The following is a 23,788-nucleotide window of genomic DNA, read 5'->3' on the forward strand; positions in this document are numbered from 1 at the left end:
TAGCCAGGATGGTCTCGATCTCCTGACCTCGTGATCCGCCCGTCTCGGCCTCCCAAAGTGCTGGGATTACAGGCTTGAGCCACCGCGCCCTGCCAAAGCTGTATATTTTGAAGTGAAATCAGAATCATCTTGAAATGGGCATGAGGTATTCATCAGATTGCGTTTGGAATAAAAGAAATAATGCCCGTGGAATATCTCAGTAACACTTCCTCATTGCTAACCCTTTTGAGGGCAGAAATTATAGCTTTTATCTATATTAGTAGCTAGTGCTTACTAGCTGCTATATTATTAATATATTAATAATAGTTCTAGGTGTGTTCTATACATTGTTGCTAGTGCTTACAACTCTACAAGGTAGATAGGTATTACCAGCGTATTATAAATGAGACAGCCAAGGCTTGCTGTGTTAAGTAACTTGTCCAAGGTCACACAAAAAATAAGTGATACATTTATGATGAAACCTCAGTTCTGACTAACTTCGTTCTTTCATTATGACATGCTACCTACCTCTTATTTATTATAAACAATATTGGTATACTGACACAAGGATCAGATGCTTTGTATAATGATTGTAGACTTTTCCAAGGAAACTTGTAACTTTCTTCTTTTTACTTTATCCCCTTTAATGCAAAAAAAGAGAGATTACAATAACACTTGAAATGCCTCCTAATTATCTGTTATGTATAGTCATGATTGTGACTTTCTGATCAAGCCAAATGAAAATTTATATGCTTTTGTTTAACAATGATATTGACAACCTTTAATACTAGAACCTTTATCCCCTGAGTCTTAACCCCTTAATTCTTCCATATGTTGTAATTGGCCCTTTAAAGATAAATAGGTGTAGAAGGATTTCTTACACACCTCTTAAGCATCCGCTTATAGAGCATAGCCACTGGCAAATGGAAACAACTGAATTCTCTTCTAGAGCACATTTGAATCCATCTCACTAAAGCTTCTCAACTTGTGATTTCTGAAAAATGTGTTTTGGTCTTCTCATTTTCTATTTTCTTTTTCTCTCATGTAGTGGAAGAGATTCTCAATCAGTTTTCTAAGATACTTTCAATTTCCTGACTTGATTCTGTGACATACTTTTTCTATTTTCCACTCTCTCTTTTCATTACTCCCTTTCATGTGTTTGTTTTCCTCCTATCAGCAGTAGTCAAACTGCTTTTAACTATGATTTCTGAAAAGGTACTTCTGCGTTTGATATAATTTCATAAGGGCCCTGGTGCTTCAAAAGAAATTAGAAAACTACATCCTTATGGTAGTATAATCCTGTAAGAGTGTACTAGAAAAACTACTTTATTGGCTGGGCGCGGTGGCTCACGCCTGTAATCCCAGCACTTTGGGAGGCCAAGGCGGGCAGATCACTTGAGGTCCGGGGTTCAAGACCAGGCTGGCCAACATGGCAAAACCCTGTCTCTACCAAAAATTATAAAAAACTAGCCGGGTGTTGTGGCACACGCCTGTAATCTCAGCTTCTCGAGAGAGGCTGAGGCAGGAGAATCGCTTGAACCCGGGAGCTGGAGGTTGCAGTGAGCCAAGATCGAACCACTGCACTCCAGCCTGGGAGACAGAGCCAGACTCCATCTCAAAAAGAAAAGAAAAGAAAAACTACTTTATTATACAGTTGGTAAGCTTGTGCTAGTACATTACTAGATCTGATCCAAACGGCACTTTTTAATTACTCAGGACCCTGGTTTCCTGTCTCTTGTCTTTAAGTATCCCCATTTTCTATATTGTACAACTTATTTTTATTCTCTAAGTGTGTGTATGTGTGTGTGTGTAAGTGTGTAACCTTATCCCAGCTAGATTTTCAGTTCTTTGAGGGCAGGAACTACTACATCTTTAATTTCTTTTAAATCCCTTTGCACCTAAAGGATACACTTGTGTGTGTACAGAGTATTATGTGCTTTTACAAAATTAAGACTAATTTTTTAAGCCTCAGAGGGCTTAACCCAGCATGTTACATAAGGCACATACACTATTTATTGAATATTAAATTAAGTAACCTGAAAATTCTTCAAATCTATTGAAGGTTGTCAAGTAGAAATAGTAATATTAATTCTTAATCCTCCCTGAGCAAAGAACATGTTGATATGGGTTAAAATTATAATAGAATAACTTCTGCTTCCAGCCAAGGTAGATTAACTGGAAGACTAGGTTTACCTCTTGCCCAAAACAACTAAAAAGCCAGATAAAACATATAAAACAATGATTTTCTTTATATGTAACATCAGGCGATGAAGAACGGTGGTCCCTGAGAGAGAAGACAAATGAGATGACGCCTACAGTTTCCCTGGCTTACTGCCAGGAGAAAGTTCCTGGGCCGTGGTACAGAAAGGGGGAACCAAAGCAGAGCCCAGCAGTCTTCTTAAGTCGAAGTGGTAGAGATAGGAGTCTGGGAAAGCCCAGATGGCCAGGGTTCTCAATGCAGAGTACTAGAAAGGAGAGGTACACTCAGAGAGAACTCTGGAGACCTGTAGAGGATCTCCTTAGAGTATCTAGTTGAGTGGTAATGATTGTATGCATGTGGGGAACTACTCAAGGATGGGGAGTGGGCTGGGGACAAGAGGGGGGACGGACTGCCTGAGAGGATTAGAGGGAACAGTTTCCAGAGCTCACAAAGGACTGGATATGATGTCTTTTTGCAACAACCTGAGTAGAAAATCTCTTATTTTCAGGGGCATTGGGTAGTGTTGAAGGGTCTTGCCTCATTAGTGGGGAAAAATTAGCCCTGGACTAAACACACTGTAGTTCTTGACAATGAAAGCTTAAAAGCAAAAACCAAGGCCGGGCGCGGTGGCTCATGCCTGTGATCCCAGCACTTTGAGAGGCTGAGGCGGGCGGATAACCAGACCAGCCTGGCCAACGTGGTGAAACCCTGTCTCTATTAAAAAATACAAAAAAATTAGCTGGGCGCGGTGGCGGGCGCCTGTAATCCCAGCTACTCAGGAGACTGAGGCAGGAGAATGGCGTGAACCCGGGAGGCGGAGGTTGCAGTAAGCTGAGATCGCGCCACTGCATTCCAGCCTGGGCAACAGAGTGAGACTGTCTCAAAAAAAGAAAAGAAAAAAAAGAAAATACCAAAAGGATCAAGCTGTTTCCAAGTAACTTAACCATATCCTGAAACAAAGCTCAAGAATATTTATAGGAGTACTAAAATATTCAGCACACAACAGGGTAAAATTCTCAATATCTGGTATCCAATAAAAAAATCACCAGTCATGGAAACACTTAATGAGGAGAAAATTCAATAAATCAAAACTGATCCAAAAATGGATTGTGTTTTTTTTTTTTTTTTTTTTTTTTTGGTCTGCACCCGTATCCTGTCTAATTTCTTTTATATAAAATTCAAAAACAGGCAAAACTATAGTCTGTGATAAAAGCTAGAAGATCAGTCACTTCTGGAAGAGGTGAAGCATGTGGAGGGATGCTTAATCAGCTTGGTGGTGGGTATGTTATGGGTATGTTCACTTTGTAAAATTCTGCAAGCTCAAGACTTAAGAATTGTACTATACGTATATGTCATGCTTTAATAAAAAGTTAAAACTGGCTGGGTGCAGTGGCTCACGGCTGTAATCTCAGCTCTTTGGGAGACTGAAGCGGGGGGATCACTTGAGCCCAGGAGTCTGAGGTTGCGGTAAGCCATGATCACACTACTGTACTTCAGCTTGGACAACAGAGCCAAGACTTAGTCATTTTTAAAAAAGAAAAAAAAAACACTAATAAAAAAGAGTCAATTCTGAAATTATGACCTATAAGATTAATAATAATTATCCATTTTTGTTTATGTATACTTTATGTCAAAACACTTTTCACAAATACCAATGTTATGATTGTGCATATAAAATACTTTCTAAACTTTAAGTCATGATACTTCAGTTATTTATTTTTAGAACAATTTTCAATTTTCTAGAGCTGTTTCTCTGTTTCTATTTATGGACCATGTTGTGGCACAAAGGACTACACAAGCTACCTTTTCATTTGCTATTGTAAAATGACAATTGAAAATCATTATCACAATTCATTTTTTAAAAAATTGCCTTGTGGCTAGGCACAGTGGCTCACACCTGTAATCCCATCACTTTGGGAGCTTAAGCAGTGGATCACTTGAGCCCCGGCCTTTTAGAACAGCCTGGACAACATGGTGAAACCCAGTCTCTACAAAATAATACAAAAATTAGCTAGTCGTGGTGGCATGTGCCTGTAGTCCAAGCTACTTGGGAGGCTGAGTTGGGAGGATTGCTTGAGTCTAAGAGGTTGAGGCTGCAGAGAGCCGTGATTATGCCAGTGGGCAACAGAGTGAGACCCTGTCTCTAAAAAAAATAAAAAATAAAAATTAATGGCCTTTTCCATCAGTAAACTGACCTCTGGTTAATATAACACAATCAAGGTATTCTTTTTTGGTAAGAAACAATATATTAAACTTTTATAGAATAAATATTATTTGTACTAAAGAATAGCCAGGCGGATGATCTGGAGGGCTACCATACACTATCAGTGAATCAGTTTTACTCATTGTGAATCTGGTCTTTGCCTGTAAGGGGTAATTCTAGATAATTTCTCTCAGGCTCAAATAACAGGAGCTCTGCTAATTTGTTTCACTATTTTAGGTATATTCAAGTCTACATGTATCCAATCTAAGTATATTGAAAATTATCTACCATCATGTGAAATAGTAGTTGTCATTTTAGTCAGGAAAAAGATATAACAATTATTTCCCCTTTTTGTTATGTAAATATAATTTTTTTTCCTCAAGGTTTAAAAATTTAGGTAATCTGGCTGGACGTGGTGACTCACGCCTGTAATCCCAGCACTTTGGGAGGCCAAGATGGGCGGATCACGAGGTCAGGAGATCCAGAACATCCTGGCTAACACAGTGAAACCCTGTCTCTACTAAAAATACAAAAAATTAGCCAGATGTGGTGGCGGGCACCTGTAGTCCCAGCTACTCGGGAGGCTGAGGCAGGAGAATGGCGTGAACCCGGGAGGCGGAGGTTGCAGTAAGCTGAGATCGCGCCACTGCATTCCAGCCTGGGCAACAGAGTGAGACTGTCTCAAAAAAAGAAAAGAAAAAAAAGAAAATACCAAAAGGATCAAGCTGTTTCCAAGTAACTTAACCATATCCTGAAACAAAGCTCAAGAATATTTATAGGAGTACTAAAATATTCAGCACACAACAGGGTAAAATTCTCAATATCTGGTATCCAATAAAAAAATCACCAGTCATGGAAACACTTAATGAGGAGAAAATTCAATAAATCAAAACTGATCCAAAAATGGATTGTGTTTTTTTTTTTTTTTTTTTTTTTTTGGTCTGCACCCGTATCCTGTCTAATTTCTTTTATATAAAATTCAAAAACAGGCAAAACTATAGTCTGTGATAAAAGCTAGAAGATCAGTCACTTCTGGAAGAGGTGAAGCATGTGGAGGGATGCTTAATCAGCTTGGTGGTGGGTATGTTATGGGTATGTTCACTTTGTAAAATTCTGCAAGCTCAAGACTTAAGAATTGTACTATACGTATATGTCATGCTTTAATAAAAAGTTAAAACTGGCTGGGTGCAGTGGCTCACGGCTGTAATCTCAGCTCTTTGGGAGACTGAAGCGGGGGGATCACTTGAGCCCAGGAGTCTGAGGTTGCGGTAAGCCATGATCACACTACTGTACTTCAGCTTGGACAACAGAGCCAAGACTTAGTCATTTTTAAAAAAGAAAAAAAAAACACTAATAAAAAAGAGTCAATTCTGAAATTATGACCTATAAGATTAATAATAATTATCCATTTTTGTTTATGTATACTTTATGTCAAAACACTTTTCACAAATACCAGTGTTATGATTGTGCATATAAAATACTTTCTAAACTTTAAGTCATGATACTTCAGTTATTTATTTTTAGAACAATTTTCAATTTTCTAGAGCTGTTTCTCTGTTTCTATTTATGGACCATGTTGTGGCACAAAGGACTACACAAGCTACCTTTTCATTTGCTATTGTAAAATGACAATTGAAAATCATTATCACAATTCATTTTTTAAAAAATTGCCTTGTGGCTAGGCACAGTGGCTCACACCTGTAATCCCATCACTTTGGGAGCTTAAGCAGTGGATCACTTGAGCCCCGGCCTTTTAGAACAGCCTGGACAACATGGTGAAACCCAGTCTCTACAAAATAATACAAAAATTAGCTAGTCGTGGTGGCATGTGCCTGTAGTCCAAGCTACTTGGGAGGCTGAGTTGGGAGGATTGCTTGAGTCTAAGAGGTTGAGGCTGCAGAGAGCCGTGATTATGCCAGTGGGCAACAGAGTGAGACCCTGTCTCTAAAAAAAATAAAAAATAAAAATTAATGGCCTTTTCCATCAGTAAACTGACCTCTGGTTAATATAACACAATCAAGGTATTCTTTTTTGGTAAGAAACAATATATTAAACTTTTATAGAATAAATATTATTTGTACTAAAGAATAGCCAGGCGGATGATCTGGAGGGCTACCATACACTATCAGTGAATCAGTTTTACTCATTGTGAATCTGGTCTTTGCCTGTAAGGGGTAATTCTAGATAATTTCTCTCAGGCTCAAATAACAGGAGCTCTGCTAATTTGTTTCACTATTTTAGGTATATTCAAGTCTACATGTATCCAATCTAAGTATATTGAAAATTATCTACCATCATGTGAAATAGTAGTTGTCATTTTAGTCAGGAAAAAGATATAACAATTATTTCCCCTTTTTGTTATGTAAATATAATTTTTTTTCCTCAAGGTTTAAAAATTTAGGTAATCTGGCTGGACGTGGTGACTCACGCCTGTAATCCCAGCACTTTGGGAGGCCAAGATGGGCGGATCACGAGGTCAGGAGATCCAGAACATCCTGGCTAACACAGTGAAACCCTGTCTCTACTAAAAATACAAAAAATTAGCCAGATGTGGTGGCGGGCACCTGTAGTCCCAGCTACTCGGGAGGCTGAGGCAGGACAATGGTGTCAACCCAGTTGGCAGACTGTGCAGTGAGCCAAGATCGTGCCACTGCACTTGAGCCTGGGAGACAGAGCAAGACTCTGCCTCAAAAAAAAAAAAAAAAAAAAGTCTGCAGAAGAAGTTGGTTCAGCTCTTTGGTTGCTGTTCTTTCCTAGACTCTTAAGAAAAAATAAATTAACTAGCAATGCTTAAAGAGGTGGTAAACACAAGCCAATCCATTTTCATTCCAGCTGAATTTCATGCTTCAGAGTAATGGCTGTTAGCCAGAATCACTTGTGAAGCTTTATACACCTATACATTCTGTGATCTTATTCCCTGTAAACACTTATTCAGTAGTCGGTCTGTGATGAAATCCCAAGCATCTTCATTGAGGTTTAAAAAAAAAAATACATATTTCTACATGAAATTCTGGTATTCCCTATTGAAAACCAGTCTTAAGTTAGAGGCATTCTGCAGTTGTATGGGGAGTAAGGGAAACAAAGTTAAAATGGAAAAAATTAAGAGGCAGAAGTAATGAATTTGGTCATTTGTTTATTGTCACTCATCGTAGACACTTATTTTTGATCTCTGTAAACATCAGCTTGTATCTCAAAGTATGAGGTCTGAATACTTGCTTATGGGTGATAATCTTTGTGTAGAACACAAAAGACAAAGTGGGGCCAGGTGCAGTAGCTCACACCTGTAATACCAGCACCTTGAGAAGCCAAGGTGGTAGAATCGCTTGAGCCCAGGAATTCAAGACCAGCCTGGACAACATGGTGAGACCCTGTCTCTACTTAAAAAAAAAGAAAAAGAAAGTATTAGCTGGATATGGTGGCATGAGCCTGTAGGCCCAGCATACTTGGGACATTGAAGTGTAAGGATCACTTGAGCCTGGGAGGTCGAGGCTGCAGTGAGCCATGATTGTGCCACTGCACTCCATCTGGACAACAGAGTGAGACGAGAAGAGAGAGAGAGACAGACAGACAGACAAGACAGAGCAAGTGCCTTGTTGATTTCTTCAGTTTTGGCTCAAAGAAGGGAAGAAAATTGTGTGTATAAATAGAAAAAAAGAAAACTAACTTTTTAAGGCTTTAAAAATAACTGAAAGTGAAGACCCTGATTTATGAAAAGTGTTTTTTGTTAATCAGAAAATTGGTGATTTAGATGATAATGGGGTAGAAGTTGGAAGATAGGATGTGAGTGGACAGAGTATTTGGATTAAAAAACATAGGTAACATTTTTAGTTCAGGTAGTAGGCTATTCTGGTAATGACAGAAAGGAAAACAAGATGGGTTTTTTTGGTTTTTGTTTGTCTAATATTTTTGTTTTTCCTTTCTAAGATTATGGTATAAAAACAGGAATTTATGTTTTAGAATTGTTTGGGTAGAATCACTTAAGGTAGATGATTTGCTTATTCATTCATTTGTTTATTAAGCACATTATTGAAATGCCCATTATGTGCCAGGCACAATAATATAGTAAGTAAAATAGATGGCATTCCTAACCTCAGTGTTACTTTAATTGCATAGACAGGAATGCTGGGGAAAGAATTTATCTTTCAGCCAGCTATTCTCCTGCCTGGGACCCAGCTTTAACTAGTCTTGGCTCTACAAAGCAAGTCGTAACCTAATTGGAACATTATTTCTTCTCTGTAAAAACTGAGGGTTACACCAAATACTTTCACCACTTCTACCTCTAAAATTCTATGCTTTTAATGTGAATTTTAGATTTAGATTAGATTAAACCCTTAAAACTACATTCATTACATTCATACCATTCTTGCATTGCCCTCTGTATTATAATTTCTTCTCTCCTACTACCTTTTTTCCCTCATAGCTCATGTGTCTTGATACAGTTTTGATTGGCTATTTATGTGCTTTCAGTCAACCTCACTGGACTGAAAGCTTTCTGGGAACAGACTCGTGTTTCTGTGTACATGTGATTTACCGTGTTTGTACCTATGCACATGAAATGAACAAATGGTGACAAAATTAGTTTTTTCTTATTTTTGAAGATGCTGTTGATATTACCTTGTGAATTTAATATTAGACTGTTTTTTCAAGATCAAAAATAATAATATATGTAAAATAATATAAATTGTAATTCTGCTTGTTTCTTTTCATTGATAGATTATTATGTATGTTTACAAGGACGTGATTAGTTTAGAGAGGAATGATTATTAAATATATGGTTATATAATATGGTTAGCTGTTAATAGCCATGGAACAGATCTCTATTCAGTATTGGTTTTATAAGCACTCAGCAAAATTCTGTTTTAAGTATGTGTTCTAAATTTTAAAATGAACGTATGTTGACATTTTTCTATTGCTTACATTCCAGAAATGAGCTTATTTTACTGGTAACAATTAAATGTGAGTTTAGTAAGGGTAGAAAAATTGGAGGAAACTGGAGTCTCCTTTTCTCTTTAACAGATGTCTTCCTCTGTTTGTCAGCCATAAGAAAATGCTTTAGGCAAGGTGATTTATAAACAATAGAAATGCATTGCTGACAGTCTGGAGTCTGAAGTCTGGAGAGTCCAAGATGAAGGCAACAACAGATTCTGTGTCTGCTGAGGGTTTGCTCTCTGCTTTGAAGATGATGCCATCTTCACTGTGTACCCATGTGGTGAAAGGGCCAAGGCAGCATCCTTCAATCTCTTTTATAAGGGCACTCATTCCATTTTGGGAGGGCAGAGCCCTCATGACTTACTTCCTAAAGGGCCTCATCTCTTAACACTATTACATTGGGTTTTAGATTCCAACATGAATTTTGGCAGGACACTAACACTTAGACTGTAGCACCAGACAAGCCAGCAGTCACTGTAATTTAAGTCCCTTAGAATGGAAGGTCCATGAAGACAGATTTTTGTCTGTTTTGTTGTTGATGTATCTCCAGAACCTGAAAGAGTGCCTGATGTACATCAGGCAGTCCATAAATATTTATTGAGTGAATGACTACGTGAATAAATGAATGAGAATATTTACTAAGCTGTGCTTCATTTTATAGCAGGTACAATGTTGTTTCTTCACCACTGATATATTCATTTATTCTCTTATTTATTAGCAGTATTTCTGAAATAATATTAAAATTAGAAGTTTTATTGAAGCTTGCTTTGCAACTTAGAATTATTACCCAGTAACTTTCCTTAATATTTTGATAACCTCATCAAGAAACACTGAGTATCTCTTCTAAGGAGAGTACTGCCGAACCTTAGAGAAGACATGACATAGCTTTGGTCCATGAAGGGTTTTCAACCCATTTGGAGAAGTAGGAAATAGATATAAAGTGATTTGTAACAACCTGAGGGGTGTCAAAGAAATGGTACATGTAGGAAATTAATGTTATATTCAAGTGAAAATTTGATATTGTTTATGTATATTATTCAACTTTTTAAAAATTTGCATTAAAATATGGAAAGGAAGCATAAGTATACCATTGTTTTAATAGTTATCTTTGATGAGATCATGGGCAAGTTGAATTTTTATTTCTTACATATATTTTTAAAAGCAAGCAATAACTCTAAATAAATTAATCTAGGCCAGGAACAGTGGTTCATGACTATAATCCCAGCACTTTGGGAGACTGAGGCAGGAGGACCACTTGAGTCCAAGAATTCGAGACCAGACTGGACAACAAAAGGAGACCCTGTCTCTACAAAGCACATACACACAGACACACACACAGACACAAACACACACACACACACACACACACACACACACAACAAAAACTAGCTAGGCATAGTGGCATACACCTGTGGTCCCAGCTACTCGGGAAGCTGAGGTAGGAGGATCAGTTTAGGCCCGGGAGCTTGAGACTGCCGTGAGCTGTGATCGTGCCACTACACTCCAGTTTGGGTGACAGGGTGAAATCCTATCTCAAAACAAAACAAAACAAAAATTCTAGTTCTAGGACAGATTTGGTATAAAAAACAAAAGTAAAGCAGGCTTAAAGCAGGATATGTGTTTAGTAACATCAATTGCTAGACCTCTCTCCTGTTTATGTATTCACTTGGATGTCCCATAGGCATCCAAATTCATCATTTAAAACTGAATTCTCCTCTTTCCAGGTTTACTCTTAACTCCTATATTCTCTATCACGGGAAATGGCACCATCTTTTATCAGTTTTCCCAAGCCAGAGTTCCTATGTGCTACTTGGAACTCTCTTTTTTTCCCTCTCCCTTCCCCTCTGTAGCCAGTCACCCAATTTAGTTCATCCATTTAAACAGCTTTAAATTCATAGCCTATTGACTATTTTCACTGCCACTTCCTTTGTTCAGGATTTCATTATTTCTTACTTCGGCTATTGGAAAAACATTCTTACTCATCTCCATCTGTAGGACCTAATCTATTCTCTGTATTCCTGGTAGGATGATCTTCCTCAAATACATGTTTGAGTTTCATTTCTTTGCTTAAAACCCTCAAAGGCTCCCTGTGTGCTGAGGGATAAAACCCTTACTGCTTAGCATGATACATAAGCCCTGTCATAATCTGGCCTCACCCTGCCTTTAGTAGTTTCATCTCATGTTACTGCTTGTAACTTCCATGTTCTGAGTAACTGAGTTACTTAAAAAACTGAGATGAAAATACTCTTTTTGTTCAGATTTGCTTTTATAGTTTCTCCTTCCTTTTCCCAAATCTGTCTGCTAAATAGCCATTTCAGTATTCAAGATTGACTTCAGGTGTACATCCTCTGTGCTGCCTTCTCAGACCCTCCACAGATAACATTAAAGGTTCCTTCTCCAGTTGTGTAACACTGCATACTTTATTAAAGCACATACGGCATTATTTTAAACTTGACTCATTTTATTGTCTCTAGACTGTGAACTGCTTAATAAGGGTGATTTTCTTTTGTATTGTGTCCCTAGATGAGTGCAGGTGCTAAATAAATGTTGAATGAATGTTTAATTACAGCTCTGTCAGGCTGAAGGTGATAGTGAAGAGGAGCTGGCATAGACAAAAATACTTAGCCCCTGTGAGTGTGGCAAATAAGGTGTCAAACAAGTAATTATATGACCAAGAGAAGACTCATGGTATATGGTGTAACCAAGATTCTGTTGCCTTTTTCAACCAAAATATTTTTTTTTATTTTTTTTTAACAGAAAGCATAGCAAAAGTGAGAGGGAGAACAAGGTAGATTGGTCTTTTCTCTCTTTTCTTTCTTTTCTTCTTTTTCTTTTTTCTTTTTTTTTTTTATTCTTTCGAGACAAGATCTTGCTCTGTCAGCCTAGAATGTAGTGGCACAATCACAGCTCATCACAGCCTTGACATCCTGGGCTCAAGCAATCCTTTTGCTCAGCCTCCCAAAGTGCTGCGATTATAGGCATAAGCCACCAGGCTCGGCCCTGGGTTGGTTTTTGATTGCCAGATATCTAAAAATGAAGACATGAAATAAGTTTGTTTACTCTGATAGATTCATTTCTTTGCAAATTGAGATCTTATAATGTGTAACTACAGTTACATAGCTGAATTTTTTGAATCCTTAGTAATTAATAAATTCCTAATGAACCGTATGCCTGTATGCACTTTTTGGAACCATCTTGAACTTACAAAAGAGTTGTGAATATAGTGCAAATAATTTATTTCTTTTTTTCTGAATCACTTGAGAATAAGTTGCTGACATGGTTCCTCATTGCCTCCCAATACTTTGGTGTTTCCAACAAATAAGAATATTCCCTTACATAACCACAATATAGCTACCAAAATAAACATCAATACATTTTTTTTCACCTAGTCCTCAGATCCTATTTGGGTTTTGCAAATTGTCCCAATAATTTCCTGTATAGCAAAAGGATCCAGTTTAGAATTGTATGTCCATTTAGTTGTCATATCTCTTTAGTTTATTTCAGTCTGAAATCATTCCTTGGTGTTTCCTGGGCTTTTATGGTTTTCTTTTTTTCTTTTCTTTTCTTTTTTTTTTTTTTTTTTTTTGAGACAGAATCTTGCTCTGTTACCCAGGCTGGAGTGCAGTGGTACGATCTTGGCTTACTGCAGCCTCCTCCTCCCACCACTCCCAGCTAATTTTTTTTTTTTTTTTTTTGAGATGGAGTCTCACTGTTGCTCAGGCTGGAGTGCAGTGCCGCGACCTCGGCTCACTGCAACCTCCTCCTCCTGAGTTCAAGAGATTCTTCTGCCTCAACCTCCCGAGTAGCTGGGATTACAGGCATGTGCCACCATACCCAGCTAATTTTTATATTTTAGTAGAGATGGGGTTTCACCGTGTTGGCCAGGCTGCTCTTGAACTCCCCACCTCAGGTGATCCGCCCACCTTGGCCTCCCAAAGTGCTGGAATTACAGTCGTGAGCCACCGCACCCGACCCATGCTGTCTTTTGTGTCCTTTTGATATGCTGCCATAATTCTTTGAGTACTTTCTTACCTTTAGTAAAACAAGACATTCCAGGTTCATCTTCTATTTTGCCTGTCCTAGCCCTGATACTACCTGTTTCTCTGAAAAGCGCTGGTTACTTTTGGGGTGCTGCTTCTCCTAGGACCTTTCAGAGGACAGAAGCTAGAGAATATATGTATATTTATATGTCTGTACACACACACACACACACATATACACACATTTATGCCTATATTTTTCTATGCATATATATTGACTAAGGAGTTCACATCAGTACCTCTGGTTGCAATGGAATACTGTAGGGTTCCTTCTTCTTTTCTCCCTATTTTTGTAACTCATTGTTTGACAAACATAATTTCCTTTCATCTTATTGAGAAACTTGATTTCCTTTCATATTATTATGTTTACTTATTTGATCAATCTCCTGTTGTAACCAATCTCCCATTGCTACTGCCTCCCACTTTCTGGCACATTAATACCCTAATTACCCAACTTGGCCTCTCATAGCTTGCCTCCTACATGGATGTTCTTGACACTTGGGGCTGTCCTGCTCACCTGTGAACCCTTCCAGTCTACTTGGTTTCTTACTCCCCACTTTGGGCAGCCCTACTAGGTAGATAGCCTCCTATCTTGCTCATCCTGCTAGGATTTTGAATCCTGCCTAAAACTGCCCTTTGCTCCTGCTCCCTCAACCCCTGTAGATGTCTTCCATACCCCATTTGAACTCCAACACCCCATTCCGGGCTGCCCATCTATGGAAATGCCCTCTTTAGTCAGTCTTCTACTTTCCCACCTTAGGCAACCCTTCTACACAGATGCCCTCCTCATTTGGCTCAGGCTCCAAGGCCTCACATGCCCTCCTCACCCTGTGTGGATTGTAACTCCCCGTGCTGGGCTCCCCCTCTCTTGCCCGGTGGTCACACTGTTTATACCTGCTGGGTAACATCTGATACCCAACCTCAGGCAATCCTTCTGTGTGGACATCCTCATTACTACTTAGGTTCTGATACCCTCTGTTGGTTGCCCCTTGCTTGGATACCCTCCTCACCCTTCTCTGGCCCTGACATTTTATCGTGGGCTCTCCCTGCTAACTCCACAGAGACCCTTCTCATTCTACTCAAGCTTTTACTCCTTGGGCTAGGCTGTCCATCCATATGGAGATTTGCGTTCTTCTTGGGTTCCAACCTCCCACCCTAGACAGACCCCCTGTGCATCAGCCTTCTTTCTTGTGTGGATGCTGTCCTCATCCCATTTCCTTGGGCACCAACATTCCAACTTGAGCCATTCTCCTCTGCACAGATATTAATATATTCTTCACCCCGCTTAGGCTCTGACACCACACACTAGGCTATCTTATATAGATACTTCCTTCATGTTGCTCAGACTCTGCATCTGGAATAGCTATTGCCCCTCTCATCCACTCATTTATGTCCTCCTCACCCTGCTTAAGCTCTGAAATCCCTTCCCAGGTCTCCCCCTCTTCTCTATAGGTATCCTTCCCCCTCCCTGCTAGGCTTCTGATACCCTCCTCTGAGCCCTCCTTATTCCTCTTGGACTCCATCTGAGTCCAAAGTTCTTAAAACACTATTGAAAAGGTACTCTTGTAAGATATCTAAAAATTATAAATAAACCATAAATGTTTTACTCAGTGATGTATGGATCTTTGATAACTTGAGAGTTTTGTTCTTTCTAGGATAGACTCAAGTAATTTCTTCAGAAAATAACAAAGAAATTTAAAATGTAGATAATCAGAAGAGTTAGGTGACTGGTATATTCCATTCTGTCTTTCATGCTAAGAGGTTATTTAGAAAACAATTTTCTTTTTTTTTTTTTTTTTTTTTTTGAGACAGGGCCTTGCTCTGTCACCCAGGCTGCAGTGTAGTGGCACAATCATGGCTCACTGCAGCCTTGACCTCCTGGACTCAAGCAGTCCTCCCACTTCAGCCTCCCGAGTAGTTGGAACTACAGGCTTGCACCACCTCACCTGGCTAATTTTTGTATTTTTTGTAAAGACAGGGTCTTGCTGTGTTGCCTAGGCTGGTCTCAAAACTCCTGGGCTCAAGTAATCCTCCCACCTTGGCCTCCCAAATGCCTGGATTACAGGCATGAGCCACTTTGCCTGGCTGAACATAATTTTAAAGTTTTTAAGTGAAAAATAATACCTAGTAGAAAAAAATGTATGGTATACTATATTAAATTGTCTGTGGAAGGCCAGGCATGGTGACTCATGCCTATAATCCCAGCACTTTGGGAGGCCAAGGCGGGTGGATCACCTGAGGTTGGGAGTTCGAGACCACCCTGACCAACGTGGAGAAACCCTGTCTCTACTACAAATACAAAATCAGCCAGGTGTGGTGGCACATGCCTGTAATCCCAGCTATTTGGGAGCCTGAGGCAAGAGAATTGCTTGAACCTGGGAGGCGGAGGTTGCGGTGAACTGAGATCGCACCATTGCACTCCAGCCTGGACAACAAGAGCAAAACTCTGTCTCAAAAAAAAAAAAAAAAAAAGTCTGTAGAACTCAAGTTAGTTTTCTTATTCCCCAAATTGATGTAATTTATACTGCTGTATATTATTTAAAATTTCTTTAAAACACTAGATTGTTTTAGGAAAACAGTAATGAACTACAACCTGGAGGAAGTGATATGAATAAGTAAATATGTGGCAGCAGACTAGTAAACTGGCTTAAACTGGGAAGTTGAGAAAAATTTGTTAAAACAGAGCATTACCTACCAGTTATTCTTGGACTGCATACTCTTAGAAACTAAATATCCAGTGGACCTGCAGCCAGTACATTTTTTTCCAGTAGAGATGCCAAGTATGATGACTGTCAAGCTTGAAGTGTTTTTAACAAAATGAATGCTGTCTCTCTTCAATGCAGAACTATGTTGGCATATTGGAGATGCCAGGCATTTTGTTTTAAAATATTTAATGTGAAATTATAGGCTTGGGATTTCTCAGCTGATTGAGATAGTTAATGGAGAGGTGGAAGAGTAAGGCATTTCATTCCCAAACCATTTTCTGAAGGTTTTTTCTAACTCTTTCAGATTCCTAGAGTAGTTTCACATTTAGAGTTTTTTAAAAAGTAAAATCTAATTTTTAAAACAAGATTAAAATGTTTAGAAATGGATTTTTCAGGATTGTAATGTTTACATTTCATATCAGAGAGCATTCATTGTTTGAGTAACTAATATCTGTTCTGAGCATTAGTTTACTTCTTGTTAGATTTTTAAAGCATTCCCAACACAAAGGAACATTCTTTTTTACCACAGATATTTCTCTTTAGCTGCTTACTTGACGACTGAACAGAAACATCTTATTTACGGAGCTTTTTTCCTTTTTTTATGATTCATCTCTGTATAGATGCAAGTCAATAGTATTAGTTGTACAACTTTATTTTACTACTTGAAAGTAAGACAGTTTTGAGAAAAGTCATAAAGTAGACGGGCTCTCTGACTATTTCGATTTTTACTCTCTGACCCCAAAGCAGTTGAACACCAAATGCCACCTCTTAGGTCAACAAAGGTGAGGCAGGGATGAAAATTCTAAGAAAGAATAAGAACTTAGACTCCTTTTCAAGAGATCAACTTATTTAAACTTTGTAGCATCTCTGTGAGGCTGTGCTCTATCCATGTATAGCCCTAATTTTGTTGAATGTATTTTATTTGATTATATACTTTAGTAAAAACACCTGTGAACCCATTGTACAGCTCAGCTTATTTCTGCTCCTCCTTGTCTCCCATCAAAGGAAGCCACTGTCCTAAACTTTATCATCTTTCTTTTATCACGTGTTTTTCTTTTTTTTTACTGTTACACAGATATCGCATTCTTTATTGATAAAACCTACCTCATAAGATTGTTTTGAGGTTAAATGAGAATATATGTATACTGAGCCTGGCCTGGCAAAGTGCTCAAAAAATAGTAGCTGTAATTACGTTATTAGTGTTGTTATTTTGCTGAGTGAGTACAGCATGAAAAGCGTGTCTTTTCCCAGCTGTTTCCTGTGGCTTATCTCCCTGCACTCTTTTGAGGTCTTTTCATCTCTTCCTGGAATGACCAGTAACAGTAAAGCAGTAGAGAAGGGGATTTGGGTGATCAGCCATTTGGACATAGAGTGCCCAACTGAGAAGAAACAAACAACCAACAAATTAAGTTGCCCTATTAAATTACCAGTTTTTTCTTCTCTCTCACTGTCTTGTGCCTCAGAATAGGATTTCTGCCTACTTTAAATTTGACCCACTGTAGTGAAATTCTTCCACCCTCTTATAGACAGTGTTGAATAATAAAGGATTGAATTAACCCAGAAATGATCAGTGACTTTAATGGATCTATTAGAGTTTACAGAATGATTAAACAAGCCAACCAGTCAGTGCATTTTTACATTGTTTTCCTTTCCACCCAACATTGGGAAGCATTAATTTATTTTCAATATCTGAAAATGTTGATTTCATTCCTCTATTTCCTTTTTCCAGTTGCCCTGGGCTCTATGAGAATGCACCAGCATGAGACAGATTCTTGATCTTCTGAACTTGCTTCCCTTTCTGTCTACTTTTCTTTTACACATATTAGTAATTTATGTTAATGGAGTTATTATAGTACACTTGTCCTAGTTCTACTACATGGATACTTAAGCAGTGCACTTACCCTGGCATTTTGGTCAACTAAAATTTATAATGAAATATTAGGTGAGTTGATTACACGTTACCGCACAAATTATTAGCAGCATTAATAGAAAAGTATATAAGAAAATAGGTCAGACATGGTGGCTCACGCCTGTAATTCTAGCACTTTGGAAGGCCAAGGCAGGAGGCTTACTTGAGCCCAGGAGTGCAGGACCAGCCTGGCCAACATAGCAAGACCCTGTCTCTACAAAAAAATTGAAAAGGTAACTGGGCATGGTGGTATGCACCTGTAGTCCCAGCTACTCAGGAGACAGAAGTGGGAGAATCGCTTGAGCAAGAAGGTCAAAACTGCAGTGAGCCATGGTCACACCACTGCATTCCAGCCTGGGTGACACAGCACAACCCTGTCTGAAAAAAATAAATAAATAAAAAGAAAATAATCACCCTAATCTTGGCAGACTGAAGAGTTCCTTAGAACACAAAAGTAAAATCACTTCTAGATTAAAAAAGAGAGAGAAAGAGAAATAGTGAGTACATGTAAGTTTATTTCACAAGAGCAGATTTTACCAGTTGTTACATTAATCCTTGTTAAATTTCATGTTACTCCTTTGGGCAGATACTCCAGTCTTTCATGATCTGTGATGAATTATGACATAAGATTTAATCCCTTTTAAGCCTATGTCATTTGAAAATTCATATCTTTGTTCAAGTTGTGGTATAATAACCATCTTCTTCCAGATTGAACCTATACATTTTTTGGGTACTGTTGTTTGGAAGTCGTCTATTTTATTAAGTCTATATTTCTTCATCTTGTTTACAATAACTTACAAACATTTTTTATCACATATTTTACTGAATTTTGGATAACTATGCCTGCAGCATTTTCCTGATCCTCTAGTAGAAGAGCCTTAAAAGACAAATTAGTTTGCAGCTTGGCCTTCTTCATATATAGAAACTATGTGAAGAGAGATGATTTTGTCCATGAAGTTTATCAGAGCACTGTTAGATACCCTACTTGCTCTTGTCTAATTCTTACTTGTGCTTCTTCTATTACTGTCTTCCTTTAAAAAAAAAAAAAAAAAAAGCAGCTTTATTGATATATAATTTACATACTATAAAGGTTACACATTTAGAGGGTACAATTCAGTGGTTGTTAATATATATATATACAGAGTTGTGTAACCACTGCCATTTTTATCACTCCAAAAAGAAACCTTATTTTATACCCATATCCCCCCTCTCTCTCTCCCTCTCTCTCACTCTCTTTTCTCTCTCATCTAAAAGTGATTTTGCTTTTGTTTTCTAAGGGAGTCTTTCCTCAGAAGCTGCCTTTCCATTAGGGATTTCCCATTCTGTTTCTTCATATCTTGGAATTTCATTATTGCCTTATATATCTGAACTGATTTAAAAGATAACATAAGAAAAATAGATACTGTGGCATAACATGAAGTAGCTGGCACTTATTTAGAACTGTCATTTTCATAGATTGAAAGTACATATGGGCCAAATGCAGTAACTCACGTCTGTAATCCAGGCACTTTGGGAGGCTGAGACAGGAGGATCACTTGAGTCCAAGAGTTTGAGACCAGCCTGGGCAACAGAGGGGGACTCTGTCTCTACAAAAAGTTAAAAAAAAAAAAAAATTAGCCAGGTGTGGTATTGTACATTTGTGGTCCCAGCTACTTGGAAGGCTGCGGCGGGAGGATCTCTTGAACTCAGGAGTTGGAGGCTGCAGTGTGCTTTGATTGTGTCTCTATACTCCTACCTGGATGACAGAGTGAGACCCTGACTCAAATAAAATAAAGTAAAGTACATGTGCTCTTATTCAGGATTTCTTTCATTGGCTAGAATGAAAATTCTACAGTGGAGACTGTAAAAGCATTTAATTTAGATTGAATGTAGGGTTGAATAACAGTATTAATAGCATAATTTATATTACTTTAATCTTTAGGTATGCCATGGGAAGCAGATTTAAGAGAAAGGCCAGTGTCTGTGTTTGGATTGTATGGTTATAGTTTAGAGGGAATATCTTTGGGGTACTGGGGTAAAAGAAGAGTTTAAATGATGATTTAAGTCTTAGAGAAGTTATTTTAAAGTAGCAGAACCAACCCAGTTATGTCTGAAATAAAATCCTGTGCTGATAATGACTATATGAACTACAGCTTCCCTTGGATAGATAAGATAAACTTCTCGCAGGCTGACTTCTTTTATTTCCAAACACTTGAGTCAGTTAATCAGAAAACATCTTTGGTGAAGGAATCCATGCTTCCTATACCTTCCACTTGACTTTGCATTTTACTTGTTTGTTTTGAGGGGCAGACTTTGGAGAGGGGTGGAGTATAACAAATTCTGCATTTAATTTCTTTCCATGTACTTTTTAGTGACATTACTATTATACTTCTAACAGGGACTCAACTTTATACCCTTCTTTGGGAAAGTTAGAGTGTTTCAATCCACAAAGTTTTGCTTTGATTTGATTAATTTATTTTAATAATTGGAGAAATGGAGATAGAATCCTGACTGGTAACATGCTGTTAGTGATTGGGCTATTACTAGTATAAATTTTTTTCCATCACATAAATCATAAATGCATTTGGGTAGATCTTTTTCTCTTTTTATCGAATTTGTTCTTTCAAATTTCTTTTTTGTTTGGGCAAAAAAAAAAGACTTGAGGCCGGGTGTGGTGGCTCACACCTGTAATCCCAGCACTTTGGGAGGCCATAGGCATGACCATCGTGCCTGACTCTAATCGGTCTTTTGAAGTTCCTTCTAATATTGATTCTACTACCTTTAGAGGATATTTTGGGAATACTTCTGTTAAAAACCTATACAATAAGGGATTTTTTAAAAAGTTAAAATATATTTTTAATAGATATGATTTTATGGGCAATTATAGTATTACAAAATATTTTTAAAAGATACAGGATTCTTTAATCTGGAATACAAAAGTAATCATAACCTAATAGGTTATGCAGTCTGATTTAAGAGTTTCCTTTGCCTTTACCTTTCCAGGGTTGGGGATGCCTCAGAGAGTAAAAAGTATTTGCTTGAGCTATAACATTCCTTTTTTTTTTTTTTTTTTAAACACTTCAATCCACAAAGTTTTTCTTTGATTAGATTGATTTATTTTAATAATTGGGAAAATAAATTATGATAGTGTTGAATTAAAATATTTTCTCAAGGGTGTTGGGTAAAAGAGCAGTACTATACTAATTGACTGGAGAAGCCAATTTAAAGCTGATCCACAGTAGTGTAGTATATGCCATCTCATATGTGAAGGATAAGTTTTACTTGTACTATTACAAAGGAAGATACAAAGGACCATCTTGGATTATTTGGCATTTCTTCCATTCTGTCTAGTTTTATCCAATTTTCAATGTTAATAACTTTTTCTGGAGACTGTCTTGAACATAAGAAGTAAAACCAAGAAGAAAACAGGGACAGAACTAATGGGAAATTCATTTTTCAGTTCAATAAGGTTATATAATAAAAGAAAAAATTAAAAAAATTTTTTCCTTTTTTTTCGAGACAGGGTCTCACCCAGGCTGGAGTGCAGTGGCATGATCATGGCTTACTGTAGCCTTGACCTCAAGCAATTTTCCCACCTGAGCCTCCCAGATAGTTGGGACTACAGATGTGTACCACCATGCCTGGCTGATTAAAAACAAACAAACAAACAAACAAAAAAAAACAAAAACAAAAACTTTTGTAGAGATGGGGTCACTGTGTTGCCCAGACTGGTCTGGAATTCCCGGCCTCAAGCAATCCTCTCACCTTGGCTTCCCAAAATCATGGATTATAGGTGTGAGCCACTGTGCTTAGCTGCTAATAACTTTTTACATTAATTTTGTGGGATTGTTTGTGAATAATACAGTTTTCCTCATGAGAGAAAAGACATACTCATTTTGTACATATAATATTAGATTGTTGACTGAATCTCTTTTAAAAATTGTTTTCTCCTCTCGTTCCCCTCCCCACAGAATCTGTCTATGATCTTCTCCCAAAGGAGTTACAATTACCTCCATCTAGAGAAACATCTGTAGCATCAATGAGTCAGACAAGCGGTGGTGAGGCAGGCTCGCCTCCTCCAGCTGTTGTTGCTGCTGGTATGCATTTCATTTTACTTTATTAAAGAAAACTAGGGCCAACATGAAATCTGGCCAACATGAACAGTGCTGGCAAAATTCATATTAAAAAGAGTGTGATTTGAGGGTTTTAAAAAGAGACATTAAAATATGTACTTTTAACCTTAAACTTTTTCAATATTATTTTCTTGATGTAATTCTTATTTCTTAAAATTTTACATTGTCACATCTATAAATGCCATTTCCTAAAATGGACCTTGTCTTCAAATATGGGAACCAGCTTAAAGTTGTTTTGTTGACTGCGCTTAAAAAGGTTAAATACCAAGCTGTGAATAGAAAATTATATTTGAGTTTCTATTTAATAGTTAATTTTAAAGACTTGCTCCAAGGGAAAATATTTTATATGATCTGAAAAATGACTGAAGCACTCAAGTGTCTTTTATATTCATAACATGTTACTGAAACCTTTTTATTATATTTGAAAATATATGTGACTTCGTAGTTGTTTTCAATTTATTGAAAGTAATGGAGGATGTCAATATAATATTTACGTAAAGACATTTTCTTATATCAGTGATAAAGTATAGAAAGTAATGTTTGAAATTTATTAGACTTGTTTTTACTCAGCTCTCAAATCATACACTTAATGATATACAATTGGCTCAAATTTTTATTTTACATAAGAATAAAAAATTGACAAACAAGCTAACAGAAAAAAAGTCTTATCAGTGATAAATTAGTATCAGTGCTTTCTTAATATTAGTTTGCCCACCTAATATTGGGTTTATAGACTGCTAAGTGTGTTTGCTTTAAAAAAAGGAAACATATATAAATATAGAAGTTTTATCTGTCCTAATTAGAGGTTTCTTGCCTAATATGACACTTCTTGTCTTTAAAAATGATATTTAAAGTTTATCAGAGCATTGTTTTCAGTAAATTATTTTAGTTTCAAAATGAGAACAATAAAGTGTAAAGTTGTGGTTTAAAAGAGGATATTGGTACCATAGTATAACTTCCGATATATTTCTCATATGCATTAACCTATGTACCATTAACCTTATGTACCAATCTTTCTCAAGCTGCATAGTACATTATTGAAGCCTTCCTGGTTGAAGGCAGGAAAACTTTAAATATGGCAAAGAAACTGATCAGCCCTGCTCACTGTTCATGTGTTGCCAGACACTTTCTAACAGTTTCTGTGGATTTAATTGTGAATTAGTGAACTTTTTAGTAATCAAATTGATAAGATGACCTGGTTTGCTTTATATCCACTGGGTTCTAAAGTGGTTCTCATGATTTTTTTCTGGAATTTTAAGTTTTAAATCTGGTTTTAAAATTGCATCCGATAATAAAATATGACAAAGATAAAATATTTTTTATGAGATACTTCACTTTAAATCCACAAGTAGAAATTGACTAACTGATTTCTTTTGTATCTTTTGAGATTGTTTTTTAAAGATACGTTGAATCTATATAGAACTAAAAGTCTGTTTCTTCTGTGCTTTTTAACATCTGTTGACGGTAGATCCAGTTCCTTTTAAAAGCTGGAAAAAATGTTAGGTTTAGAAAAAGAACTATTCTTCCTTTTAAATAATACCAAATTGAATTTTAGAAATTCATATATATATATAAAAACATATATATATATTAAAAGTTCTTGAATTTGGGTCACTAATGAAATATTAACCTTCCCCCCATCCCAGTATATTTGAGAAAAATCTCTCAAGATAAATTACATTGAAAGCTGTGAGTTGAAAAATCATGAAAA

The 23,788-nt window shown here is 37.3% G+C and overlaps 1 protein-coding gene across 2 annotated transcripts in view; it reads left to right on the forward strand.

Annotated features, from left to right (window-relative positions):
• The window catches only part of NFAT5 (nuclear factor of activated T-cells 5, tonicity-responsive), a 149,825-nt gene that overhangs the window by 53,947 nt on the left and 72,090 nt on the right, over window positions 1–23,788 (forward strand). Inside the window, exon 2 of one of the 2 annotated variants that reach the window (XM_011976699.1) lies at window positions 21,916–22,041. In XM_011976699.1, the coding sequence (XP_011832089.1) occupies window positions 21,984–22,041 (58 nt within the window). In that variant the 5' untranslated portion in view covers window positions 21,916–21,983. Of the gene's footprint in view, window positions 1–21,915; window positions 22,042–23,788 lie in introns of those variants that run through there. The other variant, XM_011976697.1, reaches the window with a different exon arrangement.

This window comes from Mandrillus leucophaeus, unplaced genomic scaffold, assembly GCF_000951045.1.
Source record: "Mandrillus leucophaeus isolate KB7577 unplaced genomic scaffold, Mleu.le_1.0 Scaffold17, whole genome shotgun sequence".
Taxonomy (NCBI): Eukaryota; Metazoa; Chordata; class Mammalia; order Primates; family Cercopithecidae; genus Mandrillus; species Mandrillus leucophaeus.